Consider the following 19,772-nt stretch of genomic DNA (forward strand, 5'->3'; position numbering starts at 1 on the left):
CAGGGGAAATGGAGGGTTACAGAGTCAGTGTGGATTTGATGGCCAAATGGCCTTCTTTGGCATTATAAGGATTCTATGATCATCTCAAAATTAGAGTTAGATCTTGCCTGTGTGAAATGAAAGGATGCATCATCACATATAAAGCAGAGTAAAGATGGAACTCTCTTGTCCAGAATTCTCAAAATGATGGAGGTGAGCTGAGGGCAAGAAAAATAAAGGATGGGATGCAAAGCTGGACTAAATGGGAGTGAGATACAGATCAATCAAGATTTATTTGCAATGCAGCAGACCCAAAAGGCTGAGTCTCAGGAAACAGCAAATTCAGAAAGTAAATATGAAACTGTAAGTATGGGATATGGGGATACAAGGGCAATCTAGTGAAAGGCAAATTCAGGGCTATATCAGTAAATCTTTAGACAAAGAGTGATCAACAATTGGAATGATAGTGTTTTGGAGGAGAAATTTGGAGAATCACTGAGGGTTGGGTAGGATTGGAAGGACTATAGCGTGATGCTGTATGGGTGCCAGGAGATTGGCCAAATGGTCCTCCCCACCCAGAATCAATGTATAAATTTTATCAAATCATGTTCAGGTGAATGGAATAAATCAACAAAGGTGGAAGCGAGACAAGTGCCATTCTAAGGAGTGACATGAAATAATTCCTGACTTGGGAGAGAGAGGTCTCTTGTTTAAAAACCAAATGAACTGTGGATACTAGAAATCGGAAACAAGAACAGAAATTGCTGGAAAATCTCAGCAGAGCTAACATTTTGGGTCCAGTCACTCTTCCTGAGAACTGATGGTTGCTAGGAAATTGTTAGTTTTTTTGCAGAAGAGACGGTAGGGGGGAGTGCAGGGGGAAAGGAGTGAATGATAGGTGGGGATAGAGCCCAAAGAAAGAGTAGAACAGTATGACAGAGTGAATAATGATCTGGCTGGGAGGGTGAATAACTATTAATGGGGACTCTTCGTGGCAAACAATGGGTTGTGTGTAATAGTAGACCATGGGATAACAAGGCCTGGTGTATGGGGTTTGGGGTAAAGACACAGGAAAAGCTCAGACCCTAAAATTGTTGAACTCAGTATGGAGTCCACAAGGCTGTAGCTTTCCCAAGCGGAACATTTCAAGTTTCTTGTTTGTTGTTGTGGATCAGAATTCCGCAATGGGCAGTTGAAGTTATGAGCTCCTGCCAAAATAACTGATGTCAAGCCATGGATAAAAATCCTTGTGGGTTGTGCTTGTCGGAACTCAAACCCTCCTTCAGACAACCTTACAGGGTCAATGGTTCCTTTTCCATGTCGGATGGTTACAGATGCAAATCTGTAAATTATTAAAGAACTGTCAATGCAGTTAGCTTGGAACCAAGACACCATCTGTTTCTGATTAACACAGAAGAAAAGTAACTCATCAAAAACAAATCAATTTGTCTAAACGCTCATAAAGTGAAAGATAAGAGACCGAGATTGAGGGATAAACAGCCCAATAAGTTGCAATCTGCCTCCCTACCATATGGCATTTTAAACTGATATACCCTGGCATTGACCCCACTTGGAAATAGAACTCCAGGCAACAGAGAATTAGGAATGGATAATATGTAGGCTAATGTACACTTTATAGAGGCAAGAACATCTGTCCTATCAAATTTAAGTTTGAACACAAGGCATAATACATTGATGTGGTTGAAATATAGTGTGCTTAGATTTCAGAGAAATGTACTAAATAAAAATCCAAAGAACTGTGGACGCTGGAAATCAGAAACAAAAACAGAAATTGCTGGAAAAGCTCAGCAGGCCCGGCAACATCTGTAGAGAATCCAGTAATAGCTATTCATTCTCCCAGAATGACCATTATCCACTCTTTCGTCTGCCCAGCTGTTCTTCTCTCTCTTTAGGCTCTATCTCCCCTATTGTTTACACCTGATCTCCTCCCCACACCCTGTCTTCTGCATATAAACTAACATTTTCTTAGCTACCATCAATTCTGAGAAAGGGTTACTGAACCCATAAAAACATATAAAATTGTGAAGGGAAGATAGAAGCTGGGACGGTAATAGATGTGGGTAGCTAAGTGGGGCTGAGTCCATGAAAAGATCAGCCATGATTTTACTGAATGGTGGAGCAGGCTCAACTGGCCAGATGGCCCGTTCCTAATCCAATTTCTTATGTTGTTATGCTCTATCCCAAAATATTAGCTCTGATTTGTCTTCACAGGTGCTGTCATATCTCCTGAGCTTTTCCAGCAATTTCTGTTTTTGTTTCAGAGAAGTGGGCTTGTAGATACCTATCAGGACATAACACTGTTTCGCATGTTCTCTGGGCAGTGAAAGATAGTTTCCTTATATTTCGGGCAAATATGCTTACTGCGGAGCTGAGGTGTAGCAAGAATTTGAAACTGAAAAATATTGTGTTCGGTAATCTCATTAAGGCAAGTTTCTGATTAACATTCAGCATCAAATGCTTCGTGCTTAAAGCTGAGAGGATTTTACACTTGTGGAAAACAAATTATAAATGAGAAGAGCGAGGGCAGGAAGGTAAGCTAAATATGTGACATAAATTTACCTGTATTTTTGTGCAAAGATATGACTATGCAGCATGCATAAAGAAGATTGTTGCATTAGGATTAGATTTCCATAAGAAAGCAGGGATATTCAGCATCTGACCCATTCTTTTCCCTTCCTGTTGGAAATGGGGAGAGGTCATGTGGATTACTTTGTTATGACACTAACCGTTGGAAAATTATATACTCAAGTCTTTCAACCATGTTGTGTTGTGTGTGAAAAGAGCCATTAAGCTGTATTTCACACATTAAAAACCTGGCAAGCATCATACCTTTGGAAGCTTCTTGGTCTTAACATTTTGCAAAGTCATCGTTTCTAATCCTACAAACCTAATACCCTGATATTTGTAAATGGCTGGATCTTTTGAAATGAGAGAGTTGGGTGTCTATAAAATCTTGGGCAGCAAATGCTTGATGACCATGTCAATAAATTGATATAATGCCCACATTCAGTGCATATCAACCAGGAAACTTGTGGTTGGCCTGCATTTTACCTCAAGCCTTGGAACACATCTGCCGAGTCCAGCAGCTGTGGAGCCAGCAACAGCAGTCGACCCTTTGTCAAAGCCCAAAAGGCCACCTGCCTTCTGACATGTCGGAGATGGGGGAGTCTCTGGGGTTAGGACAGTAGCAGAGGGGCCAGGTTTTATTCTGGCAAATATCTTTAGTTGGCAGATGTTACTTCGGGCTGGTTGCTGAAAAAATATGAACTGGGTAGGCCCAAGTTAGCTTTTGAGAGGGTATCTGAAGTAGGCATTAGCCCTCAGTTGAAAACAAAATACTGCAGGTTCTGGAAATTACAGAATCCTTACAGTGTTGGAAACAGGCTCCTCAGCAAGTCCACACTGACCCTCAGAACATCCCTACCAGACCCACGTCTGAACACTACGGGCAATTTAGCATGGCCAATCCACCTAGTCTGCACATGTTTGGACTGTGGGAGGAAACCCAAGCAGAGAATGTGCAAACTCCACACAGACAGTCACCCAAGGATGGAATCAAACCCAGGTCCCTGGCACTGTGAGGCAGCAAGGCTAACCACAGAGCTATCATGCCACATCTGAAACAAACACAAAGAATCTTGGAGAAACTCAGCAGGTCCAACAATATCTGTGGAGAGAGACATACCAGACCTGAAACATTAACTCTGAACTTCTATTTACAGTAGCTGCTAGATCTGTTGAGTTTCTCCAGCATTCTCTACATTTGTTTCATAAACCCTCTGTTGACATTTGCAAGGAAAATAAGTTAATTTCAGGAAAAACATCAGTCCTTGGAACACAGCAAGTTGGTATCTGAAATTGAACATTTTATGCCCATTTTATGTCATCAAAATGGCAGCAAACAATGTTTACTCCAACGCCTTTTAGTTTAAGCAGAGCACATTAAGCTTCCTGTGGAAACAGGACGAACAGTGAGTGATCTTTAGGCATGAAACATTTACGTATGCACAAACAAAATCCATTTACGTGTCCACCAGTCCCAGGAAAAGTGCTTGAAATCACTTTACAAGTAAAGTAAATCGCCTATGCAGTTATCTGGTTTGATAACACAGATGAGACCCTATTAATTCAGATGAGGCGTTGATGCCTTAAACTTGAATTGAGTGAAAAAATACTACATATTTTCTGAAATAGAGGTTCATTTTTAACACTTACTAATTGCTTGATGTTAGACTGGGTGAATGGTAGTTAGTGAATGCCAAATATGTAGGTAAGATGTTCCCTTTCCCTTCCTTTCTGCCAGCATTTAACAGCAGGGGAGTGGGACGGAGAAAAAAATAACAGAGAGCTAGCACAGATACAAAGGACTGAATGGTTTTCTCCTGTGATGTAGCTGATCTATGATTCCCTGTCTAGTGGAGAGATGATTACTTAAAATAGATGGAGCATTTCTTCAGTTGTGATTGTAACAAGGCCAGTCAGGTGGACATCATTGAATGTTCCGAGGAAGGTTCACTCGACCCAAAACGTTAACTCTGATTTCTCTCTGCAGATGCTGCCAGACCTGTTGAGCTTTTTCAGCAACTTCTATTTTTGTCTAGCATATGAGTTCCCTGATTGGAGCTGTTAACTTGGTCCAAACAGGAAGGCCTGGCTGACAGAAACAGGAGTGTCAGAGCTGGCTCTGAGGGAGCTGGATCAGTGTCAAAGACTCTCCAATTATAAATAATGGGTCCATTTTTCTGAAGAAGAGTCCTGACCTGAAACATCAGCTTTCCAGCTCCTCTGATGCTGCCTGGCCTGCTGTGTTCCTCCAACTCCACACGGTGTTATGAATATAGGGTGACTTGTTGACAGGATACCAGCCTCTGTAGATTTTTTTAAAATTCATTCATGGGATGAAGGTGTTGCTGGCTAGACTAGCATTTATTTCCCACCTATAATTGCCCAGAGGACAGTTAAGAGTTAACCGCATGCTGGAGTCACATGTAGGATGGGATGATAAGGATGGCATTATCCTTTCCTAAAGGACATTAGTGAGTCAGAGGAGCTTTTCCTAACAATCGACGATGGACTCGTGGTCATTATTGTACTTTTAATTCCAGAAATTTTTCAAATTGAATTCAAACTCCACCCTCTGCCATGTGAGACTCGAACCTGGGTACCCAGGACATTACTGGGGTGTCTGGATTAATAGTCCAGTGTCAATACTAAGAGGTCATTGCCCCCCTTCTATTTCAGCGTCCGTAAATGAAGGAATGGAAGAGGTTCACACAAATGGGAAAAGGCACACACCGTGAATTCACACTGTAGGGAAATGCTGGTGGGGAGTTCTCAATACTCAACTTTTCCTTTCCTGAACAAAGCTTTCACATTATTGGGGTCCAGCTGCAGGACAGCGTTACTGGAAGCAATCACCTCATCTTGGAGGTTCAGTTTCAGCTGGGCAGCTGCCAAATTGTTTAGACACTTTATCCCATCTTCCTGCAATTCTTCTGCTTCCTGAGCACTGGGATTAACTGAAATTTGAAAGCAACAGAGTCATCAAAAGATTAGAAATGGAAAGCAGTGTTATAATGAAATGTTGCATATGAAAAAAACGAGCAAAATTTGCAAATAAGATATCCAATTCAATTTGTGTACTTCAAAGTGGAACTTCAGTGTTATTTATTTTCATCTATTGCTGTTTTCCTTCCCTCTGCCTTACTGGTACTCTGCTCTATGCACTCTTTATATCTAAGAAACTGTACTTTCTATTGTATTGTTGCTGTGAGTATTGCTGAGGTAGGTAAGAGGCTGCAGTAGTGTCTCAGGAAGTGATACCCTCAGCTGTCTGCATTCATATCAACAAATAAAGAGATCTGAAGCCAGTAGGGCCATTGGGATGGTGGTGAAGTTACTCCCTGGGAATAGAGACAGAGCAAATTGTGCACACTTCTTCTGTGGCTCTGTCATTAAGGTCTGGAGTCTTTGCCTCTGATGGGCCTGGTCTGCCACTGAAGAGCTGCATTAATGGAGCTGGTGGCCTCCAAATGAGGCAGTGGACTTCTCCAAAATTGAATGAACATTGATGTCATGGTCCCTAAGTGGGGTCTCATTTGCCACAGTTGGTTGCCCACATCTGCAGAGTGGGCAGAATCCAATTTGTTGCCTGACTTGGAGGTGGGAACACATTGGGGACCTATCCTGGAATGGCTCCTCTCTGTTTTCCTGGCCCTGCTGCCTTTCTCCAACCTTGTGTCAGCAGAGCTGGGAAAATTCAACTTCAAATATCGCCTTCGTTCAGTGTTAGCACCCTGGGTTCGTATTAAAACAGCTTTGCGGATCTTAAACATGTACTATAGGCTGACATTGCAATACTACACAGAATGCTGGATGATCAGAGGTGTTCACTCTTTGATGATTTAATAAACCAATGGTCATGTTCAAATGGATGTTAAAGATCATTGACATTATTTGAAGAGCAATACAGTCCACCCAATGATGTGACCAAAATTTACCCTGAAAGCAATATCAACAAAACCAATTTAATTTGTCATTTCTGTCATTATTGTGTGCAGATTCCTGCAATTTTTGACTACGTGCTAATTTAAACTACATTTCAAAATGTATTCATTAGCTTTGGGTGTCCTGTGGACCTGAAAGTGCAATGTAATTGCAATTTGTTTTCTATCCTCTATTAGCATTTTACTCGTTCATATGGATGTCCCTTTGTTGTGTTGCAATCATGTCTATATAGTATTTTATGTACATTCAAGGATTTTCTCAATTATCCCCCTTCACATCTGAAGTGCTCTGATCTTGGGGATCAAGCTGGGGAAACACTCTTTCTCACCACTTCCAAAATCAAAACTGAAAACACCTTCCAGGTGCACGTTAAGCAAATTTTTATGCAGCTTGAGTGTGTAACATCAGTAACACACTGTAAATTTGGCGAGATTCCTCAGCATGAGGCATACAAGCTGAACTGATTACTCCTTATTCCCACTGACTCAGCAAACCTTTCACTCCCTTGCTTATCAAGAATCCATCCCAATATATTCAAAACCTCTGCACCCACTACCTTTTGAGGAAGTGAGCTCCAAAAACTCATGACCTGTCGTGAGAAAATGTTTCTCTTCACCTCTGTCTTAAATGAGTAACCATTGTGTTTTCACCGTTGCATTGTGTAACACAAATGTGGTACAGTGAAACTTTTGTTTTGGCAAGCACCTTATGAATTGACATCCTTTAATAATTATTATAATAATCTCAAATATCACAAAGTTTACTGTAATATTCTGCCCAATATTACAGTTTTTAAAATGTATTTACCTCAATGTAAATATACTCATTGTTCAATCAAATGGCAACACGAAATGTCAACAGCTGATTCAATTTTGAGTCAATTTCTCCTCAAATACCGTGATCTGCTACCATGCCCCAGTAGTCAGTTGAGGGTGCAAGTGAAAAGATTCTGTGGCAGTAAGTTTTATTTAAGCAAAGATCATTGCCTTCACTTCATCATGATGTGTGTACCCCCCGCATTACATTTCTGTTATTTAGTGTGTGTTTTTACATTGATTATGTGGACCTCTTGATTTTCTGGAATATTTGATCAACTGGCACATTCCTGGTCCCAAAGGTGCTGGCTAATAAAAAAAAATTTGCATGGATTCTGTTTAACTGTAGTTCTTTGGTGGTCTTGTTTATCTTCTAAACTAGTGTATACAGTGAGGAATCTGTAGATGGGGCTTATACCTCTAATGCTGCAGTACAGCCATTCTGTGGCCTGTGGACATGTGACAACACCTGGGTAAATGGGGCATTTGCAAGTTGATCTTTTAAAGGGATGTTGCCCCAAAATTGATAATGCAACATTTTTCTTCAAAGATATCCCTTGAATGCTACAAGCAAAAGCACCTAGACTTTGAGTAACTGCAGTTACACACAGATAGGAATTATAAAATTAATGTTAAGTTAAAGAGTCCATAAATCATTTTGGTGATCTGTAATTGAAACGAGGAATGTGAATTCTGTCCACATGAGGATTGCTGGTGGCTTTAATTACAGCTAAGCTAATATGTACAATATAGAGTAATAGCATGGTGGCTCACAGCACCAGGGACCTGGATTCAATCCCACCCTCATTCAACTGTCTGTGCGGAGTGTGTACATTCTCCCCCTGTCTGCGTGGGTTTCTTCCCACAGTCCAAAGATGTGCAGGCAAGGTGGATTGGCCATTCTAAATTGCCCACAGTGTTCAGGGATGTGTAGATGAGGTGGGCTGTAGGGGAATGGGTCTGGGTGGGATGCTCTGAGGGTCAGTGTGGACTTGTTGGGTTGAAAGGCCAGTTTCCACGCAGTAGGAATTCTAAGTCTAATTTCCATGCACAGCCTGTGCTAAAGGTACTACAGTGCAGAAAGACTGCAGTTATGTGACAAAATCTGGATACTTGGCTTATTTGTGTGTTAAGCCCTTAAAAAGGACATCATTCCAAAGTTGATAACCCAACGATCTTATTTTTAAACTATGACTCTAGATTTTTCACAAAAGGATGTATACTTTCTGTGTTCATCCTATTAAGACCCCTCAGCATCTTATATGTTTTAGTTAAGTTACCTCTTTTAAACTCAAGTGGAGATTAAATCCTAACCAGTCCATCCTTTCCTAACAAGACAACCTATTCCATTCTAGTTGTTGGTCTGGCAATTCTTCTGTGAACTGTTCCTAATGCACTTACATCCTTCCTTAACTAAAGAGAACAATACAATACAGTACAATATTATACAACCAAGGGGAATTAAACAAAATAACATTTAACAATAGCATTATTAGAAAAGCAATATTGTGCAGATGCTGGAAATCTGAACTTAAACCGGAAAGTGCTAAAAATATGTTCAGAGATAATGGGAACTGCAGATGCTGGAGAATCCAAGATGACAAAGTGTGAAGCTGGATGAACGCAGCAGGCCAAGCAGCATCTCAGGAGCACAAAAGCTAACGTTTTGGGTCTAGACCCTTCATCAGAGAGATCCGAAACGTCAGCTTTTGTGCTCCGGAGATACTGCTTGGCCTGCTGTGTTCATCAGCTTCACACTTTGTCATCATGTGCTAAAAATACTCAGGAGGTCCGTCAGTATCTTAATGTTTTATCAGAATGGGAAAATGTTAATGATGGAACAGATTTTAAACAAGTTCAGAGGTGAGGGAAGGGTATGAACAAAATGAACAATCTCTAATGAAGCATTTTTTATTTATCGTTTCGTGCTGTGTGGGTGCAACTGTCAAGGCCTCTATCCCGAATTATCCTTGAACTAAAAGGCTTCTTTGGCCGTTTCAGTAGGCAGTTAGGAATCAACCACATTGCTGTGGGTTTGGAGTCACATGCAGGCCAGACTAGATAAGGACAACAGATTTCCTTCTCTGAAGGACGTTAGTGAACCAGATGGGTTTACATCAATTGACAGCGGGACTGGTGGGAGACAGGAGAGATTGAATGGAAAAGAGTGGAAGACAAAAGGGATGGTAATAAAGTAGTAGATGGGTTCAGAGGCGACACCAGTGAGAATCACAGAACCATCACTGACTGCTGTCTGAAAATTGTACATGCTCTAAAACTGGTCAGTGTAATAGAATTAGAATTAGCTTTATTGTCACGTGTACTCAAAGTAATACAGTGAAACGTTTACAGGTTGCCATTTATGGCACCCATCGTGGGTACAAAGGTACCAAGGCACAGATTTATAAATACAAAATCTAGGGGAAAAATTAGGAAAATAAAGAAATAAGAAGTCCAGCATTACAGCTCATATGAATCAATTAGAAAAGTAAAAAGTTTAGAAAAGTTCCAAACCCATTCCATGCTGGCACTCAGCCACTAGTCTGCACCTGCCTTCACACCAGATCATGCCAGGCTTCACCTCGAGACTCCAGAGGCTGGGAGACTGCTCTGGTATCATCCTGAAATCAGACGTTGATACTGAAGCCACACTGGGCCAAGACAGACACACTGGGCCAGGAGACTGCCACTCTAGGCAGAAAGACTGCCATGCTGGGCTGAGAGTTGGTCACGTAAGATGGAATCAGTTGGGAGTGGAAGTGAGGTGGGCATGTGGACTGGAGGCCTTTATTGGGAGGCAAGTCCCCAGTGTGAACTGGAGGCGAGTCCCCGGACTGGAGGCCTTTGTGGGGAGGCGAGTCCCAGTGTGAACTGGAGGCGAGTCCCTGGACTGGAGGCCTTTGTAGGGAGGCGAGTCCCCAGTGTGAACTGGAGGCGAGTCCCCAGACTGGAGGCCTTTGTGGGGAGGCGAGTCTCCAGTGTGAACTGGAGGTGAGTCCCTGGACTGGAGGCCTTTGTGGGGAGGTGAGTCCCCAGTGTGAACTGGAGGTGAGTCCCTGGACTGGAGGCCTTTGTGGGGAGGCGAGTCCCCAGTGTGAACTGGAGGCGAGTCCCTGGACTGGAGGCCTTTCTGGGGAGGTGAGTCCCCAGTGTGAACTGGAGGTGAGTCCTGGACTGGAGGCCTTTGTGGGAGGCGAGTCCCCAGTGTGAACTGGAGGCGAGTCCCCGGACTGGAGACCTTTGTGGGGAGGCGAGTCCCCAGTGTGAACTGGAGACGAGTCCCTGGACTGGAGGCCTTTGTGGGGAGGTGAGTCCTCCTTGCAGACAGGCAAAACTCTTTGAGGATTGGAGGTGAGGCCTCATGTTTTGAAGCCTGGCATGGTCTGGAGACTTTGCCTCGTGTGGTTTGGAGCCTAGGTCTCTGCGCATAATGGCATGAAAAGACTTTTTATTTTTATGCTAGACATTTTTTTCTACTTTATACCAAATACAAGTATATTACACAAATAATTGTCAGTTTTTACCAAATACTGTGCCTGGATATCTTCTACTTGAGATGGCGCAGTAAGCGGCAACTTGTAAATTTTTTGCTGTAATCATTTGAGTACATATGTTAGCAAAGCTCACACATGCACGCATTCATGTCCAGATGCGTCATATTAGTTTGATTAACAATACCTGAAAGGAGCTACTGGGGCCAAAGCCACCAACATACATTTTTGCCAGGCCTTGTTATCCATTTACCTTTACAATAAAGGTTCTGTATCACCTCAGATTGAATCAATCGCAGTAGCAGCAACAAGTTAAACACATCAGTCACACATAATAGGCAAGAGGCCACAGGAAACAGAAAGGTCTGGCTGAGGCAATGCAGTGCAGAGCTGGAGGAACGCAGCTAGTCAGGCAGCATCGGAGGAGCAGGAAAGTTGACGTTTTGGGTTTACACCCTTTAGATAAACGGCCCAGGTCCGAAACGTTGACTCTCCTGCTCCTCTGATGCTGCCAAGCCTGCTGTGTTCCTCCAGCTCCACACTGTATTGATCCTGACTCCAGCATCTGCAGCTCTTGCTATCTCCAAATGCTTTGCTGAGGTTGTCACACTAGTTGACAGGATTCAATATCACTGCAAAGGTCGAGGCACAAGTTAAACCCTTTCCAAAAAACAACTCATAATTAATTTTCCCGCAGTTACCTTCCTTGTGCTGATATGTGGCAGCTAAGAACAGTGTTAAAGGGGAAGAAAAGAAACAAGTGACAGTTTTCTGCAGCATCAGAGGAGCAGGAGATTCAACATTTCGGGCCTGGGCCATTTATCTAAAGGGTGTAAACCCAGAACATCAACTTTCCTGCTCCTCCGATGCTGCCTGACTAGCTGTGTTCCTCCAGCTCCACACTGCATTGACTCAGCAAGACCTTTCTGTTTTCTGTGGCCCCTCGTCTATTATGTGTGACTGATATGTTTAACTTGTTGCTGCTACTGTGATTGATTCAATCTCAGGTGATACAGAACCTTTATTATAAAGGTAAATGGATCTATCAGGCGAAACATGGAGAGAATACCAGGCATCGTTGGCATTTAGAAGGGACTGCAGGTTTAGTAATCTCATCCACACTCCCCTGATTTTGTTTTCGTGAGGTCAGCAAGGTGGATTTATAGAATATGAGCTCCCTGATGGTCCAATCAGGGAGCCCTGGCTGACAGATATGAACAGGAGTGACAGAGATTCTGTTCTCTCTGACAGCCGGCTCTGACGGAGCTAGATCAGTGTTAAGGACGCTCCAGGTGTAACTACAGGGAGACTTGGTGATAGGACATTGGCCTCTATGGAGTTATTTCAGTTCCCGTTAATTTAGAGTCTGCAACTGCACACATTGGTGGAGGGAAATGCGAGCCATGCTGGGAATTTACATGATGCCCTCTGCCAAGTTAGACTTGGACTCCTCCCTGTGCCTTGACCATGGCAGAAGATTGTTCTGCAGACAAACACAGGATCTTGTTGTATGTATCCCTTCAGAAATCACTTGCAGATTGCCCCATCATCATTCGCACATGCAGAGCCCAGGACAGGGGGTACATCAGGATCTGATGCTCTAGGAGGCTGCTGGGTGCTGTATGGGGGTGGGAGCACTCTTCTCTCGGAGTGGGGGCACTGGTCCTGTGTGGGGTGGGGGCTGTATGCTCTGTGTGGGTATTGCTACCACTGTGCTTGGGCTGGGTCCTGGTGCAGAAGCAATGTGGGAGCCTTTGATTTCTGTCATCAGCCCTGCTGAGTCTATCCCCTGGCCATTTGCTGACCTAGTGAGCATACCATCCTTCTGAGGACGATTGCTAACAGCTTACAGCTGCCTCTGCTGATCCCAACTTTATATTCTCCCTCGGGATAAGTACAATGTCTGAATCTGAGTGAGTGGCTGTGAATGTCACATAACGTGTTGGGAGCTTTGTATCAAGGCAGTATTGTTGCTCTCTCTCTCTCCCGAGAGGTCATGGGTGTCTGAAAGCAGGAACTCAGAGGGAATTGTTCGTCTTAGGTGAGAGGGTTGGAGGGTGAAGCAAGAGATCCATGGTCAAAATGTGGATAGCTATGGACTATGATGCTGCCAGATTTGTGATTGCAAACAATTGTCCCCACTGTTGGGCTCAGGAAATGGAGGGCTCCGTGTCCCCTGTCTGGCTCTACTCTGCTCCTTTTCCTTTGTGCGACACCTTATACTGCAAGTGAGAGGTCCAGAATGCCATTGTGTCAGGTTGAGGTGGATTACCTGCTGAGTGTCTGGGGGTACTCCTGGGTGAGTGGTGAGGGTGTGTTGCAATGAGCAGCAAATGCTGTGTGAAAGGTGCATTGACTCACATTGACCATTGGCAGGTGGTCACTCGCCCACTTATGCGACTGCCATCAGGACCATCCTCCAGGAGCTGAACTCCCTTGTTACCTGCCTCCTCAGGGTGGTCCTTAAGGATCTCCAGTCCCTGACGATGAGACCATTACATCTCCTTGCCTGTTCATCTGTAAGGTCAATATCCCCAGTGCCATACCTGTCACTACACTCTGACTTTCAGTTCCCAAGATAGTCCAATGCAGGCACCTTTGTGGTTAGCTTCTCTCTAAGAGTAAACAGCGTTACTCCTGCTGCATGTACAAGCTTACTGGCAGCATTAAGAGGCAGTGATCCTCTGACTGGTTTGATTAGAAAACATATTTCTGTAAAGTAGGTAAAAAGAAACTATTTTCTGTAATTAACACAGAAGTATAGAGGCAGGAGGACTTGTATTTATACAGGACCTTTTAATATTACCAGACCTTATAAAGCACTTTCATGTCAATGAAGTATTTTGTAGGTGTAGTTGCTATTGTAATGAAGAAAACAGTGCAGCAATATAGATTCATAGAGAGGCACAGAAACAGACCCTTCGGTCCAACTTGTCCATGCTGACCAGATATCCTAAATTAATCTCGTCCCATTTTCTCGCATTTGGCCCACATTCCTCTAAATCCTTCCTATTCATGTACCTATTTAGATGCCTTTTAGATGTTGTAATTGTACCAGATCCTACCACTTCCTCTGACAGCTCATTCCATAAAAACACCACCGTCTGTTTGAAAAAGTTGCCCTTTTAAATCTTTCCCCTCTCACCTTAAACCTGTGCCCTCTCTTTTTGGACTACTATCTCTTGGGAAAAAGACCATGGCTATTCAGCCTATCCATGCGCCTCATGATTTTTGTAAACCTCAATAGGGTCACCCCCCAGCCTCTGACATGCCAGGGAAAATAGTCTCAGCTTATTCAGCCTTTCCCTATAGCTCAAACCCTCCAACATTGGCAAAGTTCTTGTAAATCTTTTCTGAATCCTTTCAATTTTAACAAAATTATTTCTATAGCTGGGAGACCATAACTGAACGCAGTATTCCAAGAATGGCTGAACAAATTCCTAACAGACTCAACATGACATTTCAACTCCTGTGCACTGACCAATAAAGGCAAGCGTACCAAAGACTTTCTTTACTACATGGCTTACCTGTGACCATACGCTCAACAAACAATGAGAACCTGTTTCATTTTTTGTGGTGACAATTATAGATATTTTCTAATCAATAAGTTCAGAGATATTACTAGATACCTCTGAAGTAAGTGGGACTTGAACCTGAGCTCAGAGATAGGGGCACTGCCATTGTACAGAGCTTCTTTAAAGGGGATTATACCTTAATTCTAAATGTAGCAACTGAGCATATATGAAGCAAACTATATAATAATGAGATAACAAGATGTAGAGCTGGATGAACACAGCAGGCCAAGCAGCATCAAGAGGAGCAGGAAGGCTGACGTTTCAGGCCTAGACCCTTCTTCAGGTTGGGAAGAAGGATCTCGGGCGGAAACATTGGCCTCCCTGCTCCTCTGATGCTGCTTGGCCTGCTGTGTTTATCCAGCTCTACATCATGTTATCTCAGATTCTCCAGCATCTGCAGTTCCTACAGCCTCTTATATAATAATGATGTCAAATGACAAGGAACTCTAGCCTGAGTCCATAGAGTTTAAGTCAGATGTTCTATTTTACAGTCCTCTATATATTGTTATATTGTATAGAGCCTGTTGCTGTTCACTCACAAGACTGTAGAACTCATATTGCTCCCTTTTCTCTGATGTTATTCGAGGATTAGATACCGGCTAGCTCACCAATGAAAGCCAGGAAATTCTGTAGCAATTTCAGGAGGATTCTTATCACACCTAAACACTCTTCCTCCAGATTCTGCATTTTCTGGAAACTGTCAATGGCAGAAATTAGCAGATTTTTGTCAGATAAAAATGATCAAGAGATAAGCATTAAATGGACATGAGGAACAACAGCAGTGAGCTCATTGATTGGCAAAGCAGGTTTGAGGGGCTGAATAGCCTTCTCCTACTCCTAGTGTTGCTATTTACATAGTTTCTGTGGTATTTCTGTAGAAGGCAAGACATATTTCCCAGAAACTTTACCTCAATGTCTGCAACTCCAGCTTTTTAATAGCAAGTGCATTCAATACCAAGCTAGTCTGGCCAAGTTTCAGCCTATGTGTTAAAACAAACTGAGTGCTTACAAGTCTGAACAAAAGTTTGCTGTCATATTTTGAGTCAGTGTGATTTTGCATATGAGAATATTATGATTACAACATATAACTTTCATTCACGATGCATTAGTGACTTTGCTGAAGTGCAAGTCGGTTTGTACTCTGAGCTGAAGCTGTCATGTTAAATGAAGCATATCATTCCTACCAAAGATCGAACAATTTCAGGCATGTCTTAATTCTTATTCAAATTATATTTCCTGCTCTTCCGGTAGTTGTGAGCTGCAATCAGTTACATTTTTGCAGAATCACAGAATTATTACGACACTCAGGAAGGTCATTTGGCTCATTGTGCTTGCAGCAGCTCTATTACCGAGTGTCAATTTCCTGCCTTTGCTCCATATCCCGACACCCCACTGCTATCCAAAAAGTCCAATGATCTCTTGAATGCCTCAACTGAACCTGCCTGCACCATGTTTCCAGCCAGTTCATTCCATATTCTAACTACTTGCTGTATGAAAACATTATTTTCTGACAACATCCTTGCTTTGTTGCACTTTATTTTAAATCTATGACCTCTCATTCTTGTATCTTTTACAAGTGGAAACAGCTTCTCTCTGTCTCTCTCTCTACGCTGTCCAGCCCACTCATGGTATTGACAATCTCTATCTGACCTCCTCTTAGCCTTTTTCTCTCCAGGGAGAGCAATCTTCCCTCATAACAGAAGTTCTCATCCCTGGAGCCATTCTAGTAAGCGATGTTAAGAACTGCTGATGCTGGAGTCTGAGATAACACAGTGTGGAGCTGGAGGGACACAGCAGGCCAGGCAGCATCAGAGGAGCAGGAAAGCTGACGTTTTGCGTCGGGACCCTTCTTCAGAAATGGGGGAGGGGGAAGGGGGCTCAAATAAATAGAGGGTGGGGTTTGGGCTGGGAAAGGTAGGTGGGATGACGCTAGGTGAGTGCAGGTAGGTAGTGGTGGGGATTGGGCAGTGAGGTGGGAGGGTCAGGTGGGAGAGAAGACCAACAGGTCAAGGAGTTGGGGATGAGACGGAAGGTTGGTCTTGGGATGAGCCCGGGGAGGGGAGATTTTGAAACAAGTAAAGTCTACACTGAGACCATTGGGTTGTAGGCTCCCATGGTGGAATATGAGGTGCTGCTCCTTCAGTTTCTGGGTGGTGTCATTGTGACACTGGAGGCAGCTCTGGATGGACATGTCACCCAGGGAGTGGGAGAGGTATGTTGAAGTGGTTTGCGACCGGAAGGTGTTGTCGTTTGTTGCGAACAGATCTCAGGTGCTGTACAAAGCGGTCTCCGAGCCTTCGCTTGGTGTCCCAAAAGTACAGGAGGCCAAATCGGGAACAGCAGATACAATAGACCGCATTAGCAGATGTGCAGGTGAATATCTGTTTAATGTGGGAGGTTTCTTTGGGGCCTGGGATGGCGGTGAGGGGGAGGTTTAGGGGCAGTTGTAGGGAGTGGTGCTGGGGGTGGTGGGGCTAGTGGGGAGTGTGGAGTGGATGAGGGAGTCATGGAGAGAGTGTTCCCTCCAAAAGGCAGATAAGGGTGGGAAATATATCCTTGGTTGTGGGGTCAGATTGCTGGTGGCGGACGTGGCGTAGAATGATGCGTAGAATCCGGAGGTTGGTGGGGTGATACGTGAGGACAAGGGGGATTCTGTCATTGTTTTTATTGTGGGGAGGGGGTGTGAGGGCAGAGGTGTGGGAAACACAAGAGATGTGGTTGAGGGCATTTTTGACAACTGAAGGGGCCAAGTTGCGGTCCTTGAAATAAGAGGGCATCTCAGATACAAGACCTCCACCCTCACCTCCATCGTAGACCCTAAGAAAACCTTCTGCATTAAACAGATGTTCACCTGCACATCTGCTAATGTGGCATACTGTATCCGCTGCTCCCGATATGGCCTCCTGTCTGTTGGTGAGACCAAACAGAGGCTCAGAGACTGCTTTGCAGAGCACCTGCGCCCTGTTTGCGACAAACGACAACATCTTCTAGTCATGAACCACTTCAACTTCTCCTCCCACTCCTTGGACGACATGTCCATCCTGGGCTTCCTACATTGTCACAACGACGCCAACTGGAAACTGGAAGAGCGGCTTGGGAACACTACAACCCAATGGTCTCAATGTGGACTTTACTAGCTTGAAAATCTCCCCACCTCTGACCTCATCCCAAGACCAACCCTCCCTCTAATCCCCGCCTCCTTGACCTGTCAGTCTTTTCTCCCACCTATCCGCTCCTCCCACCTCACTGACCAATCCCCAACACTGCCTACCTGCACTCACCTCTCCCCATCCCACCGAGCTTCCCCATTCCCACCCCTCCTCTCTCTATTTATTTCAGAGCCCCCTTCCCCCTCCCCATTTCTGAAGAAGGGTCCCGACCGGAAACGTCAGCTTTCCTGCTCCTCTGATGCTGCCTGGCCTGCTGTGTTCCTCCAGCTCCACATTGTGTTATACCATTCTAGTAACTCGCTCTGCACTCTGTCTCCAATGATTTGTAACGTTCCCATAACGTCGCACCCACAACTGTACACAAAGCCCGACTGAATTCAATATGACCTCACTGCTCTTGTACTCTATGTCCCTGTGAATACCGTTGAGGGCATTGCATACTTTATTCACTGCTTTCGCTCCCTGTGTTGCCACCTTCAATGCCCTGTACACAAATACACCCAGATCCCTCTGTATTGCACCCCCATTTAGAGTTGCACCCTCTATTTTATATTAACTTTCAGAGTTCTTTCAACTAAAGTATAATATTTCACGCTTCTCTGCATTTCTGTGCATTTTTGCTTTATCATTTATTGTTTTTGCAAAACCTCACATTGATTGTGCCCATACGTTTGAATGAATGATGAGGGACTATCTGTCATCATGCAGTGATTTATAAACAAAGGATAATGTGAGAGTCCATGCAGATCACTAGTTCTTGCTGAAAGCAATGCGCTTGTTTATTTCAAGGATATGAACACACCAGAAACCTTTCACTGTCAAGTTCCTTCATCAAAACAAAAGCTGCAGACCTGAAATGAAAGCAGAAAATTCTGGAAGTAGTTGGGCAGATCTGGCAGGACCTGTGGAGAGAGTTAATGTTTCAGGTCACGGACCTTTCTTCAGAACCTTTCTGTTCCCAGAGAAGCTCGTTAATCTGAACCATCAACTGCGATTCCACAGATGCTGCCAGACTTGCTGTGGTTTTCCAGCCTTTTCTATTATTTCTGCCTCCCTGATGTTTCCAGATGGTGTGAGACTTGTATCTTCATGAGGCGTAAGTCCAGAGTTTTCATGGAAACAAGGCAGAAGAGAGCTGTGCTTGTGTTCTCGGGTAGCTATACCTCCAGAGCACCAAAAACCTGGCTGGGTATCTTTTGCTCCTCGACTCCCCTCAGATTAGTGGGTCTGGGGGGCCAGTCAACAAGGCTGGGAGGTTATTGCCAACTATTGAGTTGGCTGACTGGGCTGTCTGTTTCAATGATGCTGATGGAAGAATGAGTAGGAAACCTGGCAGAATACCTAAGCTGTTCCCTGAGAAATAGTGCCCTGTTATCATTTACTTCTACCTAAGTGTCAGGAAATAGCCTTGTTTTCTTGAGTCATCCAAAAAACTGCACCTCCAACTAAGCTGAAGAGGCGTCTTAGCTGTCGGGCTCCAATCTGAGAAATGGGAAATTAATGCACAGCATTCTGGCACTGGGGCAAGATTGTCACTGGCGAAAGTGATTGCATTCAAACACGAATAATTCTTACAAGACTTGACATGGGAAATACAGGAGAGAGGTAATGGGAACTGCAGACGCTGGAGAATCCGAGATAACAAAGTGTCGAGCTGGATGAACACAGCAGGCCAAGCAGCATCTTAGGAGCAGGAGATCTGACATTTCGGGCCTAGACCCTTCTTTCTAGGCCCGAAACGTCAGATCTCCTGCTCCTAAGATGCTGCTTGGCCTGCTGTGTTCATCCAGCTCCACACCTAGATACAGAGAGATGCATGCTTCTCATGGTGGGGTGGGTATTGTGTATACACAAGGGAAACAATCTCAAATAATGTCTCAACTCAGTTAGGATTGAAATGGGGAATAATCTCTTCATCTAAGGGATGGTGAACTTTTGGAATTCTCTGCACAGTGGACTGCAGGGGCTTAGTCACTAAGTATGTTCAAGTCAGAGATGACTAGATTTCCATATATTAAATCTATTAGGAAAAGATCAGCCATGTTCTTATTGAATAGTAGAGCAGGCACAGAGGGTTGAATGGCCTATCACTGCTCCTATATCTTAGGTCCTTTTGACACCTTACAAACTTGGGTGGACAAAACGAAATCAGCAAAAACCAGATTAAATAAACAAAAGGGAAACATTTTCACTTATATAACGCTGTTCATCATG

The 19,772-nt window shown here is 43.9% G+C and overlaps 1 protein-coding gene across 2 annotated transcripts in view; it reads right to left on the reverse strand.

Moving 5' to 3' along the window:
- fkbp16 (FKBP prolyl isomerase 16) overlaps positions 1-19,772 on the reverse strand; it is a 162,195-nt gene that overhangs the window by 17,912 nt on the left and 124,511 nt on the right. The window contains exon 5 of one of the 2 annotated variants that reach the window (XM_048562995.1): positions 5,419-5,519. In XM_048562995.1, coding sequence (XP_048418952.1) covers positions 5,419-5,519 — 101 coding nt within the window. Of the gene's footprint in view, positions 1-5,346; positions 5,520-19,772 lie in introns of both variants that reach the window. The other variant, XM_048562994.1, reaches the window with a different exon arrangement.

Source organism: Stegostoma tigrinum, chromosome 33 (assembly GCF_030684315.1).
Source record: "Stegostoma tigrinum isolate sSteTig4 chromosome 33, sSteTig4.hap1, whole genome shotgun sequence".
Taxonomy (NCBI): domain Eukaryota; kingdom Metazoa; phylum Chordata; class Chondrichthyes; order Orectolobiformes; family Stegostomatidae; genus Stegostoma; species Stegostoma tigrinum.